Here is an 18,756-nt window from a genome sequence, read left to right on the forward strand (position 1 = left end):
CATTTCAACAACTGAATAAACAGTATTTCACTGTAAGGCTCTATCCCAATGTGCCAAATAGGTCTGCAGGTGATAGGCATTTTGATTGTTTCTGAGTTTTTGCTGTTACACACCATGCTGCAATAAACAGCTTCCTTCATATAGCTCTGTAGATTTGTGACAGAGAATTTCTTTTTGATAAGTTTGTAAAAGTGGAATTTTGAAGTCAATTGACTTGGGTAGACCAAGCTAATAATATTTGTAACTTTTTGCCAATCAGTAGGGGAAAATATCCCATTTATCTATAATTTGTAAGTTTTATCATCAATAAGGCTTAGGGGTTATATTAAATCATTTTGTAAATTACCTATTCTTTGCTCTTTAATTTTTTTTTCTTTATATGTTGTAAATATTTTCTTGTGGTGTGTCAGTTTTTTAAAATTTGCTTCTGATGGTTTCACCCTACTAAATTCTCATATATACATGGGGCTTTTCTGGACTAACAGTTCTATTCCAATGATCTTTGTCATTGAGCTTCAGATATTTTTTGTAGACCTATACATTAAAAAAATGTAAACATCCACTACCACTGTATATATTTATTCCTAAATTATGTATATGGACTTCTGAAAAATGTATTGTTATAATTATAAAATATGTAAAAGTAGACTTTTTGAAAAGCTGAATTAAAAAACAAGAATTTTTAGTATCCTACTCTACTACCTAGATGTGTAATCTAGGTGGGCACACCCCACTTTGGAGAGCAGGTTTATATTATCTAGTCCTGTGACAGCACTGTAGTATTTTAATCACTGTGGTTTTATAGTATGTTTGATATCTGGTCGGACATTCTCCCTTCGTTATCTTTCTGGTAATTTTGTCCTTGGTAAACTTCAGTTATTCTTCTAGATGAACGTGATCATTTTCTCAGAACTCCTCCCTCCACACCCCCACACTCAAAAGAATTCCTTCTTGTTTGTTGTTAGTTGGCTTCTGCTTTTGTCTTTGCTTCTCCTGTTAAAGGGCTTTGTTAAATGTTTAGATGTCCTTGAATGCCCCTTCCTTTTTAAGAGTGAGGGCAGAGAAAGCAAACTGGAAGTCCTGTGTGCATGAGTGGGGCTCCTGAGCTTTCTGCCTACAAAGAATAGAAATGCCACTGATGCCTCATGGTTTGTCCGGGCATGAACATGACTCCTCTCTCTGCCCCTTGTTCCTTCACTTTCGCCCCGTGCACCTGCGTAGTGCAGAGGGCAGCTTTGTTGTGGGAAGGAAGTGTCCAAGGAGCCCACCCAGAAAGCAGGGTCTCCACCCCGGCCAGCTGGCGTCTTCCGCTAACCCTCCATTCGGTCCAGCTGACCCCTACGTGATCAGTGTGCACTTGCTCTTTTCTCGTATCACACCCTGTCCTGTTTTTCTCCTCTCTTTCTTGTCTTCTTATAACAGGTGATTCCTTAGCTATTTCTCTTGTATTCTTAAATCTTCTTGAGTCTTGGACAGACCTTAAACATCTCTTCTTTCCGTATTTCAGTTTTTCTCAATGTTTTTCCTGCCCCAGCACACCTGAGGAACATGCAAATACCCCTCAATTCAGTGGCTGACTGTCACATTGATTCTCATGGATGGGCAGTGGGGAGGGATGAGAGAGAGAGAGAGAAACAGGTGCAGGTAAAAAGGCCTACAGGTGTGTCTGCTCACACACAGGTTGGGGTGGTGCATACCCTCAAAGTTCTGTCTCTGTTCTTTCTCCTTCATTTTGAAACCCTCTTATTATATTTTCTATGCAACATTTGTTCCGGAGTCTTCCACCATAATTTTGTTCAAACAACCTCAATTTGCAAGTAAATGATGGAGAAGGAAGAGTGGTACACTGTAGTAGGATATTATTATAACATTTCAAATTCTGCCCTGACATTTTCACCATTGCTCTGTCATAGTCTTTTGTTGAAATTGCATATATTTTGTTCAGGAGGGACATGAGAGAAGTGCTTTTGTCCAGAATGAGCTGAAATTGTTTCCCAAGTTGTTCTGGAGGTCATGTTTGAAATGACGGTTTGGGACTCTGTGGATTTTAGTTATCCATGTCCTTTCTACTCTGTCTCCAGTTAACATAGACTAAGTGGCTCCTCGTAAAATGCGAACATTCAGTTCCTTTTATTTTACAGTAATATACTAGTCTATTACTGTACTATGTACTAATAATCTACTAATCTTTTACACATCTTTGGTTTTATCTGATTTCTTATGAAAGAGAAAATAGGGGACACGAGTATTAATGGCAGGAAAAACAAGATTGCGTTAATTGGTGGCCAGGATTAATTCATAATATCATATTCTTTATCCTTTGCAGAGAAGGCCTTCAGTTTGATTTTTTCACAAAATGTTGACTACTGAGCCTTCCTTTTGACATCATTTTGGTTTGCCTTCGTATCTTACATTCTGTCCTTGGGCTTCTTAAGTTGAAAAATTTGTGCTTCATTCTAACTGCTATTGGTAGTTTGATAGGGCGATGAATATCTTCTTTCATTTTGCTGTTCTCCAAGATTACTGTGGAACCATGATTATTGAAGGAGAGGAAGCTCCAATTGCCTACACATTGGATGATACCAAACCTGATGGCAGCTATGCTGCCATAATGGGGTAAGGCATGGTTGTTGTGGTGTGGATGCTATTCAGTGTTGACAAGATTACATACTATTAACAAATGTGCCCCAAACTTTGTTAAATAACTTTTTATCCAAAGGAATTATTCTCCAAATCTACCAGTAGAAAAGTTCTTTTTCCCTTTTTTAAAAATAATGTCTTCCAATGAATAAATATTTAGAAAGGAAGTAGAATACCAATAACGTTTTAAAATTTGTTATATTAATTTACTGCTTCATATTTAGTGCTGGGAGTAGATATATTTTGGTAAGCTATCTTTTGCGAAAGCATGATGTCAAGAGCTCAGTTAGAGTGTTTTACTAAGAAGGCTTCTTGTGGACAGTGTGTGGGCATCACTGGTATTTTCATGGGATGCTGAGATTTTCTGAGTCCCACTCGGGAGAAGCCAAGGCCCTCCCAGTCCTCAGGTTGGCAAGGAAGACCAGTATAGATAGGGGATGTCTTGGGGGCCAGAACCTGGCCCAGAGGGGTGATTACGTGGAGCAGCAGAAATTGAAATTGGCCCTAGGATATGCGTAAGTTTATTTCAGAGAGAACCAAGGGTCCTAACATGGAGATCACTTAAGTTCAAGGCAATTATAGGGCTAGAAATGGAGGTGGATTCTAGAAGGCTGGGCACTAGGGAGACACCATCATGGTGATAGAATGAAAGAGCAAGGGCTGGATGAAATTGGAAAGGCTCAGACATGGCCTTAGATGAACATTTGAGACCCAGGGCTCCTTCCTATTTCTCACTACCCATGTCGAGGGAGATGGGTCAGTCATAGTATTACCTTAGGGAGAAACTATGGCCATTCATCTGTTTTTTGTCCCTTGAATCCCTAAAGCTAGAAGGTGCCTTTCAGTGTCAGAAATGTAATATATAAATAGTAAAACATTGAACATAAAATAAGCTAGTGTATAATTTGTTTCTTCTAGCTGACTTTTAGCTTCTACACTAGCCATATGTATAGCTAAAGAAATGAGGTCAAGATGAAAGCAGCCATTAATTTTCTGCCCTTTTCCTTGTTTCTATGTTTTAGATTTATCCTTTCCCACAAAGCCAGAAAACTGGCCCGTCTTACCAAAGAAGAAAGGTAAGAAAAAGCGTGCCTCTCCTTTCTTCCCTCCCTTTCTTCCTCTGCCCCGTTTTCCTTCCTCCCTACTCCTCCTCCCCCCGTTCCTTTCCTTTCCTTCCTTTCTGCCTTGTGCCTGCCTTTCAATTTTACTTAACTTTTTAACTTAAAGACTGTCTAATAGTATGTGTATCCCCCAATGCTATGTGTGTGTTATGTTAATTATAAGGTCTTGTATAAAGGCACAGAGCTGATAACTTAAGTTAACAAGTATTCAGATTAATATTTATTGAGTTTATTGTATGTAAGATACCATGCAAGGAGCTATGGAAAACACAAAAATGGATATAGCCCAGGAGCTGACAATTTCCTTGGGGAGGAGATAACCAGGTAGACAAACGAGTGCATTTCAGGGCAGTCTGTAGTGCATCCTGCATGAATGATGCATAACAATTACAGATTACAGGTACGGAGGGACTAGCTTCTCTGGAGGTGGCAATTTCTTCCAGCAATTAGAATTCACCACTGCCAGTTATTTATTCCGACGCCACCACTGATAACATACTTACCCACTAAGAGCCCCTGAATTACATTATGGCTCATTCCTTCCTCTCCATTAGCATATTCCTTTGTGACTATTACCACCCTTGTGCTTGGCCAGTGCTATGGAGGTCTGATGGGGCCACTCACCTAAAAATGTCCCCACTAGAATATTAAGATCCATGAAGGTAAGAGGTTTTGTCTGGTTGGTTCACTGCTGGATTTGGAACGGTGCCTGGAACAAATCTTTTCCCAATTTGTCTTTCAATCATGTTTACGGCTTATTTGTTTCATACCATAATAAAATTTTAACTTTTTATGAAGTTAAATTTATCAATCTTTTAAATCATGGCTTCTGAATGATCCAGCATTCATAGAAAAGTCTTTCCTATTCCAAGATTATTTTTAAAATTTCCCATTATCTCATTACATTTATAGTTTCATTTATTATATGAAAATCTTTGATCTTTATGAACTATATTTTGGTGTAATAAGTCCTGTAGGAGTCCAGCTTTATTTCTTTTATGGGTAGCCATTTGTCTCAGTGCCATTTTATTGAATAATCTGTCTTTTCCTCATGGGTTTAAAATGCCCACCTTTATAATTCTAAATTCCCGTATGTATTTGGTTCTATTTGTGAATTTAGTTTTATTGCTTTGCTCTGTCTGACCATTCCTCTGCACCAAATTATTCCATTTATGTAAAAACAAATTAGAAAGAAACAAAGAAAGAACAATGAGAGAGAGGAGGGAAGGATGGGGGAGGGAGGAAGGAAAAAATGAAGGAAGGAAAGCAGGAAGGAAGAGAGAGAAGGAGGGAGAGGAAATTAGGCATTTTTAGTTACGTTTGTTCTTAGAAAGAGCTCCTGAATTTTAAATAATAATACTTTTGAAACTCATTGGCCTAACTCTAAATCATCTTTAAGATCCCCTTTAGCATTATTATTCTGTAAAAATCAGACTCGAAGTAACTACAATTGCATACCTTAATTGACTAATTATGACCTTTGGCTTACGTCCTCTTCCCCCATGAGGCTAAATTTCTTAAGAGCTACCATTTATTGAGCATTTATTATGTACCAGTTATTGGGCTGGGAACTTTATATGCTTTATATCAGTGATTCTCAAACTTGAGAATCATCTGGAAGCTTTGTGAAAACACAGTTGCTGCCACTGTGTTCCTGAGTCAGCCGGTCTGGAGTGAGGCCTGAGAATTTGCATTTCTAACAAGTTCCTGGGTGATGCTGCTGCTGCTGGTCCAGGGACCACACTGTTTTACATCATTAATGAAAAAATAATGTGAGTTTGTTGATGAAACTAAAGCTCTGAGAGCTTAAGTAACCTGCTCAAGACCTCATAGTCTGGAAGAGGCAGCAGCAGAATTCAGATCTCTTCCTGCGCCGCCTTCTTTCCACTCTGCCCTTTGCCTAGTAGTGGGGTCGAGGGAGAAAGGGGAGTGAGCATGGGTGTGTCTGGTTCCTCCTGGAATCTCTAGTGCTTAGCAGACTGACTGACACTTAAGAGGTACACAGTGTTTTCTTGAATGAATGAATAAATTGTCATGTGCCCCCAGTGATGCATTTTAATTTTTGAAAAATTAAAATGAAATGTCACGTGGAAGCAATAGCTCACAATCTTTTTGAACGAGGGGATAGTGCCTCTTTCACTTCCTTCCTGCCTTCATTTTCACTTTTGTCTTTTCCCCCCCTCCTTTCATAGGTTGAAGAAACTTTGTGAGCTGTATGCCAAAGTTCTGGGCTCCCAAGAAGCTTTGCAGGTAAGGCTGCCTCCCAATCCTTTCCTAAGGGAGAAAAAGATCTTGCTTTGTCCTCAAGGGGCCCTTCAGGGATAGGCCCACGCAAATAGGGCTTGAGAGCTCCTGTTTTCCCTCATATATTCTCAGAATGGTCTGCATAGGGCTGGTCAACGTATAAATTGTCCCAGAGAGTATGGGCCCTGGGTGTATTGGTGACTGCTCAGGGACCCTGCAACATTGTTGTATTTCAGGTGGTGCTATGCTTGTCCCTGAGTTCTGAGCTCTTCCTAGAGCACAGCATTGGACTACTCTGCTCCCAGCTCTGTCAGTGGGTAGAAGAGGGGAGCTTCTGCTACCCTCAGTGAGCTCCTAGATCCTAGCAGCCATGATGGGGATGAAAAGAGCTTTCTCCTTCTCTGTTGATCTTGTAAAGAGACCAGAGTCTCATCTGTGTACATAAACTAGCATAGAAGCACTCCCTAACACTCACCCAACCCTGCACTGTCTCGCAGGTAAAAATAGGGTGGCCTGCCTCCCTCCTGCACATCCTTTTTGCCTTGTTTTATCGTTGAACATTAGGGGTGTAGGGAAGACACGTGGGTTGACTCAAGGTGAACCCTGTCAGCTGAGTTTCCTAGGCACCTTTGGAAGTAGCCTAAGGAAACTGTGATCTTCAAGTGAAACCAGTAGCACCCCTCAGTTGGTCAGAGGAGGGATGGGGTGGGGTAGGCAGTGTGGTAGGGGCATCTGGTGACAGTCAGAGGGCCCAATGGGCTTATAACCAGTAGCCATGACCGCCTCCCTCATCAATGTTTAAAGCAATGGATTGGTGTTCTCTTTACATTCACCAGCCTGCTGGGTTTTAAATGTTTTGACATGGATTAAATCACCTTTTGAAAGAGATGATTAAATCCTGTTTTCCGTGAAGCATTTGAAGACAGTGGAGACCGATATACAAATGAGCAGTTAAAGCATGAGAAAAATCTAACGAGGGGGCTAAGAATGTTTAACTTGTTAAGCCTCTTGCATCCAAATCTCTGTGGTGCATGCCATGCCCTAGTTGAGCAGCTGCTTAGCTTAGTATTAGTACTCTAACGCTTAATCTTGCTCAGCTTCGCAGTGGCTTGCTTCCTCCTAGTCAAGTTGCTATGGCTTTTGAATTTGTCATTTTTGTTCATTCTTTTAAAGCAAGATTTTTTTTCCTGCACTTGGTATAGGTGAAACACGTGCTCTTGAGGATTTTTCAAGTTCTTTCTCAGCAAATGAACAAGATGATGAATTGATTGGTTTGGAGAGAAACGGTCCTAATGAGAAATGTGTTTTGATTCATTTTTTGCTCTCCTATACCACTGAGCAAGTTTAATTCTGAGTGTAGCCTCTAGGCTCAAGGGTAGTTAGTGTGAGTGAAGTAGCAGAACCAGAAATGTATGCACACTAAAAAAGTCATTTTACGTCTGTTAAAAATTACTGGTTTGGGGCCGGCCCCATGGCTGAGTGGTTAAGTTCACTCACTCCGCTTCGGCGGCCCAGGGTTCGAATCCTGGGCGCGGACATGGCACTGCTCATTAGGCCATGTTGAGGCGGCGTCCCACATGCCACAACTAGAAGGACCCACAACTAAAAATATACAACTATGTACAGGGTGGATTTGGGGAGAAAAAAAAAGCAGGAAAAAAATTACTGGTTTTTCTGTTTAAAAATGCTGTTCAGGAGATTTTACCCTGGTAGATACTCAAGCTTTTTTGAAATTACGTTCTGAGACATTCTCAGTCAGCAGTGTTTTGTAATTGGAGATTCCTTCAACAACCTGGGAGATAGTTATCTGGGAACCCCAGTTAGAGAGGAAAGCAATTGTTCTCAAATTTCCGAAACAGTTGATCATTTTTAATTTGGGAAAGTGTCTTTTTCTAAGAAGAATGTGGATGATGATTGCTAATGCTACAATTGAGTTGCTCCTGTCCTTGTTTGCTCTTGGCGTTGCAAGGGGCACTTGCTCTACTCTTGCTTTGGTGTCTGTTGTGTGGAAGGAAACAAGTTCTTGGAGCAAGGAAAGGTGAAAGATGAAGTCCAATCTTTCTTCTGGCTGGAAACAGCCAGAGAAGAGTGCTCACGAGGTGGTTGTCACCCTCAGATGCAGAAGGAAGAGGGCTGGGCATGAGGCAGGGAACAACCCTAGAGGCCTGGAGCCACTTATGCCTCTCGGGCATGGCCTTGTGCTTTGTAAATAAGATAGGGTACAAATGACTATCTAAAGTCCCATATGTGACTGTGAATTTTTTAAATAAGACAGTTTTTCAAAATCTATTTTTGAACTAACGTTTTTCTCTTTAAACTTGCCACGTTGATTTTATCTTTTCAAAATAATGCTTAATGATAACGTTTATGTTTAGTTATTTTAATAAAGAGCTTGAGCTTTGCAAGATCTCAGCTAATTTTTGCCTGTTCATGGCAAAAACGTATTTTCAGGCCAATGGTTTTTGCATGTACCACCATCGACAGAAGTGCCTATATCCTGCAAAAATATTAGTTCGTCTAACTTCCCTTAACAAACCTCACTTCTACGAGAAACACAAATCTGGTCATCCTTTTTCCTTGATAGACATGTTTTTCTGCTTTTTCCTGCTCCACCCACTCAGTAAACATAAATCCTTTTTTAAACTTGCCTTGAAACCGTTAGCACTGCAAACTTCTCAATAGGTAAGACTAATTTAAAAATGGAACTAGGCAATTGCAATTTATGATCAGCACTTGAGACGTGAATGAACCAAGTGAGAAAACTTTCTCAAGTCAGAACTTAAAAGTTTATCACCAGGGACATTTACCTGCCCAAGGACATATCTCTAAAAACATCAGGATAATAAGGCTCTACTTCAGCCATATATTGGTTCTCCAATATAAAGCGGACAAGACTGTGATTTGTTCTAGACTAGATAGCTTCCTGTGAGTCTTCTTTGAGTTTTTTTCGTTCTGTCTTGCAGCCGGTGCACTATGAAGAGAAGAACTGGTGTGAGGAGCAGTACTCAGGGGGCTGCTACACAACCTACTTCCCCCCAGGGATCATGACTCAGTATGGAAGGTAGAGTAAACATATACTAAGCTCTAAGTGAAATTCCCTGAGCCTGAATCCAAACTTTAAATAGGTTCATGTAGCTCTTATCCTGTTTCTTGCAAATGCTAAAAAAAAAAAAATCCCCAATTTCCTTTGTATCTTGTGAATCTCATGAATGAAGTCATCTTAATTCTGCATCATGGTGGTGCCTTTCTCTCTCAATTCCTCTGAAGGAGCAATCCCAATCACTATAACCAAAGAAGGTTGCAGCATAGGAATTGGAATTTAGACGGTCAGCAGGTTCACTTATATTGTCAGAAGTATCTTAATACTGAGTTTAGAGCTCAGTAAAACTTCCTCAAATGGAACTGTGTAAGCTCCAACATGGGTACAGCATTATAAAAGCAAAATGAGTTCTAGACTTGGAATGAAGGGACTTACATTCCAGTCCTGATTCTACCAATAACCAACTTTGGTATCATAGACAGGTCACTTCTCCTCTCTGAACCTCACTTTCCTTAGCAGGTAAATAAAAAGGACAAGATGGCAGACAAAGACAACAAGCAGCATGTTAATGAGAGCATGAGTTATTTTCCAACATCTTTACTGAGATATAATTCACTTACCATACAATTTACCCATTCAACACACACAATTCATTGACTTTTAACATTCACAGTGTTGTGCATCCAAGGATGACTCATTGGTGTTTAGTTAATTGTATTTGTTGACAGCAACAAGGTATGAATGATTGCTCTAACAGTAATTATTATGACCATTATAGTAATACTAAACCAAGCAATAATTTGATGCCAGGAGCTCAATCGGAACCAAATAGGAAATGTAGAGTAGTGAGTAAAAGCCGTTGAGAGTGTGCAATGAAAAGAGGGTTTGAGTAAATGTAAATGGCTAACCAATCTGTCCATGAAAGCTGGTCAGAGAAGGATTAAAACCCACTTGTGAGAAGATGCATCATGACTTGGATTAGCACTTTCTTTATCTTCCTGACAATGGCAAAATATCATCTACGAGAACATTCTGGGGCCAGAGGGCACCACCTGATTAGGTCCTGGGTCATTAAGTTAAGTTTTAGATATAGTGAGTACAGGATGTGCCAGTATTAATTGTTTCATTCCCCATTTATTAGTTAAGTGCCAACCATTTGCCGAGCACTCTGCTGAAAACGTCCGTATGGAGAAAAGCCCTCCCTGCTGTGAAAGAGCTAACAGTGTTGGGGGCTGGGATTGGGCTGGGGAGAGGAAGGAATATCAAACATTGACTCTAACGTACTGTGGTAAGCACTCTAGTAGAGGGGCGTAGAAATACCATGGGGGCCCAGGGAGGGACGGGCTAGCCTTACCTAGAGAAATCTAAGGATTGTAGAAGGCAGAGAAAGGCTATAGGGGAATGCACTCTAGGCAGGTGGAACTGTAGGAGCAAATGCTTGGAATCCTACCAGGTCATGAAATGTCTGGGGAAAAGTTCTGCATGGCTGGGCTCTGGGTGATATTGAGAATGGAATGGAGAATCAGAAAGATAGATAGAATCCTTTGCCACATATAATACATTCAGGAATACATAACTTAACCTTTTTTGTTTTCGGTTTTGTGATGTGATTAGATTTCTGACCACGGAGTGGCAAGTTTCATGCTCAATCCCATAAGGAGTGTCAGGAAAATGCCTTTTGGGCAATGGGGTAGGGGGAGCAAAAAGGACACTCACCTGCACTGGTCTGACCCTGACCACTTGAGAGAAGCAAGATAAATCTCATTGTATCAGGCATGGGTGGTGACAAGTGATGTCCTTTTTCATCTTTATTCCTTCCCAAGGACATGAGTCAGGCTTCATATCACTAGCTTCCATTTGTAGGGTAGAAACTAAGGCACAGCAGATCTTAGTGACATAACTCCCAGCGTGAGTAAGGACTACCGGCCCACAGGGCTTCCCTTGACCCTTCAGGTCCATGACCTTTGGGATACTACAAGGAGTTTTATCTTCATGGCTCTGGAAATACACAGTAAATGTTCTGCTTCTAGATGGAAGACAGAGGACACCATTGACAGTACAACTTTAGTAAAAAAAATAAACACACATTTCTTAAGGAATTTTACTTCTGGATAGACTGAAAAACTGATTATAGCGATTAAGCAGTAAAACACATAAGCAAGTATTTTACTGCACCAAGCTAAGAGAAACACCCATTTTGTGAATATATACTAAATATTCACTCACCTGCAAAAGAAGGGGCAGGGATTTTTCTTCTCCAGCTGTTGGACTTTTTTCCCCCCAGGGAAAGATTTCCACATGACAGGTGGAGGAAAAATATCTTTGTCTGTTTGAAATTAATTCTTGGTTTTTACATTTTTACATTCCACTTGTTAGTGTGATTGGTTCTCTAACTTTATTCTCTTTTCTAATATTTAATTCTAGGATTTGGCCAGGCCTCCCAGAGGTTTCCAATTTGGGGTTAGTTCCCTCTGTTTGAAAAAAGTGACCATGTGGAGAAAGCAACTTTGTTTAATGAACATGGAGAAAGCAAATTTACCTTCTCTTGCGGAACCCTTCTTGAGTACCCTTAGGTTCTCCGGCCCATGCCGGCTATGGATCATTCCAGATTATTCCATGTATTATTATCAGTATTCTATAATATCTTCTCTTTTATTTTCTATTGCTTTTTTTCTTGATGGCTACAATAAGGCCTGGTGAAGGAAAACCTATCAATTCAAGTCAGCTGTTTGGTTTTCTGATCAAAGGCCTGGTGGTGCGCAGTATTTACAAAGATAGAGCATGAGAGTCAGCTATGGACATCCACATCCCTTACCTGATATAATGCCAACCTGGGATAGGATGAATAATATGTTGACGCTGCTTCCCTTGTGGTATTTTTGTCAGGGTAATGACAAACTGCCCCTCTTAGAAGCCAAGTGCTATGACACTTCTGTCCCTTTGTGTAGCATATGAGTCCTTTTTGTTAAGTAGTGATGATGATACACTAGACAAAGCATAAAGGATAAAAGCAGAGACCTTGACATCTGGCAGACCTAGTTCAAACCTAGCTCTGCTATTTTCTAGCAATGTGGCTTTTGGCAAGTCACCGTACATTTCTCCAAGTCTCGTGTGTAAAATGCGGTAATGATAATGGTAGCTATGTCATAGAGTTCTTTAAAAAGATTAAAGATATAATTCAATAGAGGGAAGAAGTATAACCGAGTGGTTAAGGCTGTGGGTTCTGGACTCAGATGGCCTATGTTCAAATACCAGCTCAGCCACTTACTAGCTGTCACCTAGAGCAGATTACTTTGTCTTTGTTGCTGGTTAGATTCCCGAAGAAGCAGACTCTGAAACAAAGATTAGCATATAGGATATGTACCAGGGAGAACCCTTGGTATCAACACTTGTATAAATGAGAGGAAGGAAGCAGGAGTGGGCAGAGGGAGAGGTTGAGCTGTGATGCAGTTCCAATGAAGGCCTCAGCTGACCCCACAGGGAGGTCTGGAGCTAGGATGGCCCTTAAGAGTTGTTTCAAGTTGGATTGAGGGGGTCGGGTCTTTATAGCCCTGTGATAATCAGTCATTGGATGCAACTGCTGCTGGAAGGAAGCATGACTTTGAGTGAGGCAATTTTCTTCAGTGGAGACAATCTCCAAAGAGGACTGATATCAGAAGGCCATCTTTGGCAGCACTCCCAGCAGCTGGGAATAAGTCCTTCATTCTTGAAGGGGGTCTGGGCAGTGCACCACAATGTCCACCACAGTCTCTGTATCTCCATATTCTCATCTGCAAAATGGGGGTAATAATAGTACTGACCTTATAGGGTTGTGAAGATTAATACACTTAGAAGAGTGCTTGGCACCCAACAAATACTAACTTTTATGATGTAATATAGTAAAACTCTTAACAGGGTAAAGGTAAGTGCTCAGTGAATGGTAGTTTTGGAGCCATAGTCCGACTCACAGATTTGTTGCGTGTTAATGACGGAAAAGGTCTTAGAAATCATTGGACCATACCATTTAAGAGATGGGGAAGCCAGAGCTCAGTGAGAGGAAGTGATTTGCCAGATTCATTGGTGGAATACCAGGTAGGGAACTGGGGGCACGTGTTGCCTTGCTCAGAGCTGGTGACTACATGACTGGGCTCATACAATCCCTCACTTCATATAGGGAAAGCAAATACACACTCCATTGATGTCAGTCCATTTATCTATTAGCTCTTGGTGCAGGAGTGGACTTTGGCTTTTACTTCATTTTGTCTATGACAAGGATCATGCAAGAGCTAGAGGAAGCTATGAACGTTATTCCATTGTTGACAATGTACTCCTGATGTTTAGAATCTGAGAAGAAGCTGACCAGCCTCGGTCTTCATGGGAAGGCTCGTCTCTGGCTCTCTGAGACTGACCACTTTTACCTCTTTGCTTTTGTTTCAAGGGTTCTACGCCAGCCAGTGGGCAGGATTTATTTCGCAGGCACCGAGACTGCCACACACTGGAGTGGCTACATGGAGGGGGCTGTGGAAGCCGGGGAGAGAGCAGCCCGAGAGGTAGGACCTGGGGTCACAGGCTGTGGGGAAGGAGGCAACTCATGGGCCTGACAAGCAGGTCAAAGATGTCTGAGATCCTGGAGACCAACTCTCCAGCAACCTCCATCTGAAGACATATGAAACACCATTTTAACAGTAGTCTCAGGTGAAATGAACACCTTAACCTAGAAGTAACAATGAAAATATCTATCATGTCACCCAAGGTAAAAAGAGCCCATGGGGCAAAAGATCACTCCAGCTATCCTTGAGAGAGAACCTAGGTCTAATATGATAGAACCAAGCAATTTATATTGGGACTCAGAATTCATTTATATATTTCCCAACAATTCCTCTGATCTCATCTCTATCAGGGCGTGTTCACAACTACTAAATTTTATGGGGAGCCCAATGGTTGGAGCTTCTTACACCATAAATGAAAGACATTTTGGAGCCTTTTAAAGGTTAAGTGGACTATGTTGGCTTTAACCCTGGGGTTTTTGATGAATATCCCAAGAGACATTCAGTTGGTCCTTTATTTAAAGAGCAGTTTAGGAGAAAGATGGTGTCACTTTCGTTATTTGCCAAGGTACTCTTTTTTTCAGATCCTGCATGCCCTGGGGAAGATCCCAGAGGATGAAATCTGGCAGTCAGAACCAGAGTCTGTGGTAGGTTATATTTTATTTCGTGAATTTAAATCTCTTTCCTCTAAAAACAATTATTTGTGAAAGAACACACTTGTATATGTTCACATACCTTTCTCTAAGTGATTCAATCCATGAATATTTAAACAGATACCCTGGATTAGGGTAGAGGTGAGAGATTTAGAAGAACTTTAATAAATTTGTAGCTTCCACATCCATTGCAGATTATTAGGAAAAAATATGATTTTTGTTTTGGTCAGAGAGTTCTAGACATTAAGAACTCAATAAATGCATGATGAATAAATCTCTAGCCTGCTGATTCTCAGCAGGGGGTAGGAAATGAAAGGAAGATATGTCAGCACCCCCTGTCCCGGGGCAAAGAGTTGGAATGAAATGGAGCAGATTTAGATTAAAAATGCATTTTCAATATATGCGCTATCATTTTATGATAAAACCCCAGGAAGTTTTCCTGACTGGAAGGAAGGACACATAGAGGTTAGAGTGAAATGCATTGTAGAGGACAGGGGTCAAAAAGGTCAAAGTTATTTCTCTATCAAGTGTGAAGTCAAAAAGAATAGCCCTGCCAGTCCAAGTCATTCTCTTAGTGCTTCCGTCAGAGGTGGGAGGAGGGCTGAGTGGACCGTAGATTCATTCAACTTGACAAGTATTTACTGCGCACCTACTCTGCGTCAGCCACAGTGATAAGGGTACGGCAGTGCTTTCACAGAGCTCAACATGTGGTAGGGGAACAGATGATAACCAAAAAGGACAAGTACAATGAAGAAGACACGCTGAGAATGTAAAAAGAGGGTCCCATCTTAGCCTGGGAGCACAGGAGAGGCTCCCTGAGGAAGTGAGATAAAAACTGAGACTTGAAGGATGAGTCAGAATAAGTTAAGTGTAAAAGGGCCACTGGGAATTGGGGATAAGTGTTCTGAGCAGAGAGAACATTATGTTTAATGGCCTAGTGGTTGGCAAGAGTGGGTCATGTTCAGAGAACTGGAGGAAATACAGACTTTCTGGAGCAAAGTGCACAAGCCCTGTACTGACACCAGATGTTCTCTGAACCCAGGATGTCCCTGCGCAGCCTATTACCACGACCTTCTTGGAGAGACATTTGCCCTCTGTGCCAGGCTTGCTGAGGCTGATTGGATTGACCACCATCTTTTCCGCAGCTGCTCTTGGCTTCCTAGCCCACAAAAGGGGGCTACTTGTGCGGGCCTAAAGAGAGGGCACCTGTAGCTGCATCCTCTTCTTACTCTACTGGGTATGTGGGTTTGGGGAAGGGGTTGCGATAAAGTTCCATGAAGACATAAAGACTGATGAGTGAGGAGGGAAGCGTGAAGCTATGTCAGACTTCCAACCACAGGAAACACAGTATCTCTTTGTCCATTTTTGGCCCTTGCTTATTCTCCCTTACTTGGTTTAGCACTCTGTCTCACCCATTTCCAAGCTTACTGCCCCCAGAATCTTTACAGTAGTTAAGCAGGCTTGTTTAAGGTTCTTGCTGTCCCACGACACACCTTGCCCATGCACAAAAAACTAGTTTTTCCCATGTCTGTGGCTTTGTGCTTGTCCTTCTTACCTGTGACATCTTCATCTTCCAAGTTCTCTGTATTTGTCCTTAGAATCCTGTATTGTTACAGCTGGAAGACCTTAGAGACTGTCTAGTCCTCATCTTCTGTTTTAAAGTTGAGCAAACTGAAGCCGAGAGACGTGGAACTTGTGTCCAAGGTCCACAACAAGCTACTGATATTTTGGGGACTAGCATATAGGTCTATTGCTTTTCCCACCTCCCAGAATGCATCTCCCAGTCACTCTCCTCCACTCCCTGCTGTAGTTGCTGATGGTGTCCCTTTCTGTGGGTTTAATCTGTACTAAGTTGTTTTGCACTACTCAGATGCTACTCATCTTATTCAGTCTTATTGTCTTGTGCAATGTGTCTTCAGCTGATTTTCATCTTTTTGAGGAGAGGAATCTTGTGTTTTCTTCCTTTTGTATCCTCCATTATGTCTGGCTACAAAGATCAGTACACATTTGGGCAATTAAAAATAAAGTTGATTGACCAGATGTCTGTTGTCTTTTCTTTTTGGGTAATGACTTTCAAAGCTTTGACAGATCAAATCAAGATCTAGTATTAGGCATATAATTGTGACTTTAAAGCATTCAGTCAAAATTTCCTTGAAGCCCAGATGATGCATGCATTTTGATTGCACCATCCATCATGGGTAGCATGCGTGTGAGCACTTGGTAAATGATTTATAATGATTTGATAAGGATGCTAAAAGACAGAGCTCCTTGCTTTCACCTCCCCAAAAAACTGTCAAAATAATTGACATATTAATAAGCAAGATGCTTTAGCTATTAAGATAATTATAATATTTCAGTTGACCTTTCACATTCCTTATCAGTGCAAAAAACTTTTTACTAGGTACACTCATTAATTTAAAACTACAGTTTCACAGTCCATTAAATCCTATTTGAACTCCTTTTTAAATGATATCATCATTTCAAACTACTCATACCTCTCAACTCCCAAGGTCAGTTTTTATCAGGATATAGTTTAAATCTATAAATGACCATTTTCACACAGTTCTTTGGAAAACAAAGCTTATTATTCTTAGCATAAGTGAAATTTAAGAAATGCCCCGGGATTAATCAATAATAGTATAGAGTTCTGATTTTACAGGTGCATTTACATTCATAAATTTATAGGAACTTTAGAGAATAAATGAGGAAATTAAAGAACCCACTAAGACTTTCTTTGTATTTTGTTTTTTCAATCTGCCTAAAAATGTAATCTACTTTACATAGGGGTATCTTCTTGAGCATGCTCCCTCCAAAAAAATATCCCCCCCAAAGTCATCACGTTACTACATAACTCCAACACATCCATTAAGAAAGAGTCAAATAGGGAAATGTAAATCAGAACCAAAATGAGATATCACCTCACACCTGTTAGAATGACTATCATCAAAAAGACAAGGTAACCAGTGCTGAGGAGAATGTGGAGAAAAGGGAGCCCTCAGGCACTGTTGGTGGGGTTGTAAGTTGGTTCAGCCAGTATAACAAACAGGATGGAGATTTCTCAAAAAATTAAAAATGGAACTACCCTATGATCCAGCAATTCCACTTCTGGGTATATATCCAAAGGAAATGAAAACACTGTCAAAGAGATATCTGCATCCTCCGTGTTCATTACTTACATTATTGTAAGCATTACTTACAATAGTCAAGACATGGAAGCAACTTAAGCATCCATCAATGGATGAATGAATAAAGAAGTTGTGGTATATATATAAGTACACAATGGAAAATTATTTAATAAATATTAATATTATTTAAAAGGAGGAAGTCTTGCAGTTTGCAACAACATGGATGGACCTTGAGGTCATTATGCTAAGTGAAATAGAGAAAGACAAATACTGCATGGTATCACTTATATGTGGAACCTAAAAAAACCCCAAAAAACCAAACTCATAGAAAAAGAGATCAGATTTGTGGTTACCAGAGGTTGAGGGGTTGGGGGAAGGGGAACGAACATGGTCAAAAGGTATTAACTTCCAGTTATAAGATAAATAAGTACTAGGGATGTAACATACGACATGATGATTATAGGTAACACTTTGTTGTTAGTGCCCTCAAGTTGACTTTGTCGTTAGTGCCCTCAAGTCGATTCCAAGTTCTAGCAACCTGAACTCTGACTGTTCTTTTTGCGCCATCCTCTCACCTTCCTGTGCTCTATCAGACAATGCTCTGCTGCTATTCATAGAGTTTTCATGGCTGATCTTTTCAGAAGTGGGTGGCCGGGTCCTTCTTCCCAGTCTGTCTTAGTCTGGAAGCTCTGCTGAAACCTGTCCACCATGGGTGACCCTGCTGGTATCTGAAATACTGGCGACATAGCTTTCAGCACCACAACAACATGCAGCCGCCACAGTATGACAACGGACAGACGGGTGGTGTGGTTCCCTGACTGGGAAGTGACCCCAGGCCACGGCAGTGACAGCACTGAATCTTAATCCCGTGACCACCAGGGCTGGCCTGTAACATTGCTGTATGGTATATATGAAAGTTGTTAATAGAGTAAATCTTAAGAGTTCTCATCACAAGGAAAAAAATATTTTTATCTTTTTCTTTTTTGTATATGAGGTGATGGATGTTAATTAAACTTATTGTGGCAACCATTTCATGATATATGTAAGTCGAGTCGTTATCCTGTACACCTTAAACTTTTACAGTGCTGTGTGTCAATTATATCTCAATAAAACTGGAAAAAAAAGACATTGAATGAAAAAAAAATGGAAGAGTCAAATAAGGAATTACCTTCTCCAGAAATCTCCTGCTCCTGGACCCTTCATCCTCCAGCTGGGTGAGGTGGCCCTCTTCTTTGTTCTCCCAATGCCAGCACTCACCACATGACATCGCAATTATGCCATCTTGTTAAATTACGTGGTTTACCTGAGGTGCTAAGTTCCATTAGATATCACTTACCAAGGTAAATCCTGAGGTAGAGAAAAATGGGAAACTTTAAAGGCAAGACCTAAAAACCAGTTTCTTCTCTA

General features: G+C 40.7%; 1 protein-coding gene across 1 annotated transcript in view; it reads left to right on the forward strand.

Annotated features, from left to right (window-relative positions):
- The window catches only part of MAOB (monoamine oxidase B), a 118,918-nt gene extending 102,654 nt beyond the window's left edge, over positions 1-16,264 (forward strand). Inside the window, exons 9-15 of the mRNA XM_046674183.1 lie at positions 2,520-2,616; positions 3,663-3,716; positions 5,954-6,011; positions 8,969-9,066; positions 13,463-13,574; positions 14,156-14,218; positions 15,267-16,264. Of these exons, the coding sequence (XP_046530139.1) occupies positions 2,520-2,616; positions 3,663-3,716; positions 5,954-6,011; positions 8,969-9,066; positions 13,463-13,574; positions 14,156-14,218; positions 15,267-15,419 (635 nt within the window). The 3' untranslated portion in view covers positions 15,420-16,264. The remainder of the gene's footprint in view (positions 1-2,519; positions 2,617-3,662; positions 3,717-5,953; positions 6,012-8,968; positions 9,067-13,462; positions 13,575-14,155; positions 14,219-15,266) is intronic.
- Positions 16,265-18,756: the final 2,492 nt, after the last annotated feature.

This window comes from Equus quagga, chromosome 10 (assembly GCF_021613505.1).
Source record: "Equus quagga isolate Etosha38 chromosome 10, UCLA_HA_Equagga_1.0, whole genome shotgun sequence".
NCBI classification, from domain to species: domain Eukaryota; kingdom Metazoa; phylum Chordata; class Mammalia; order Perissodactyla; family Equidae; genus Equus; species Equus quagga.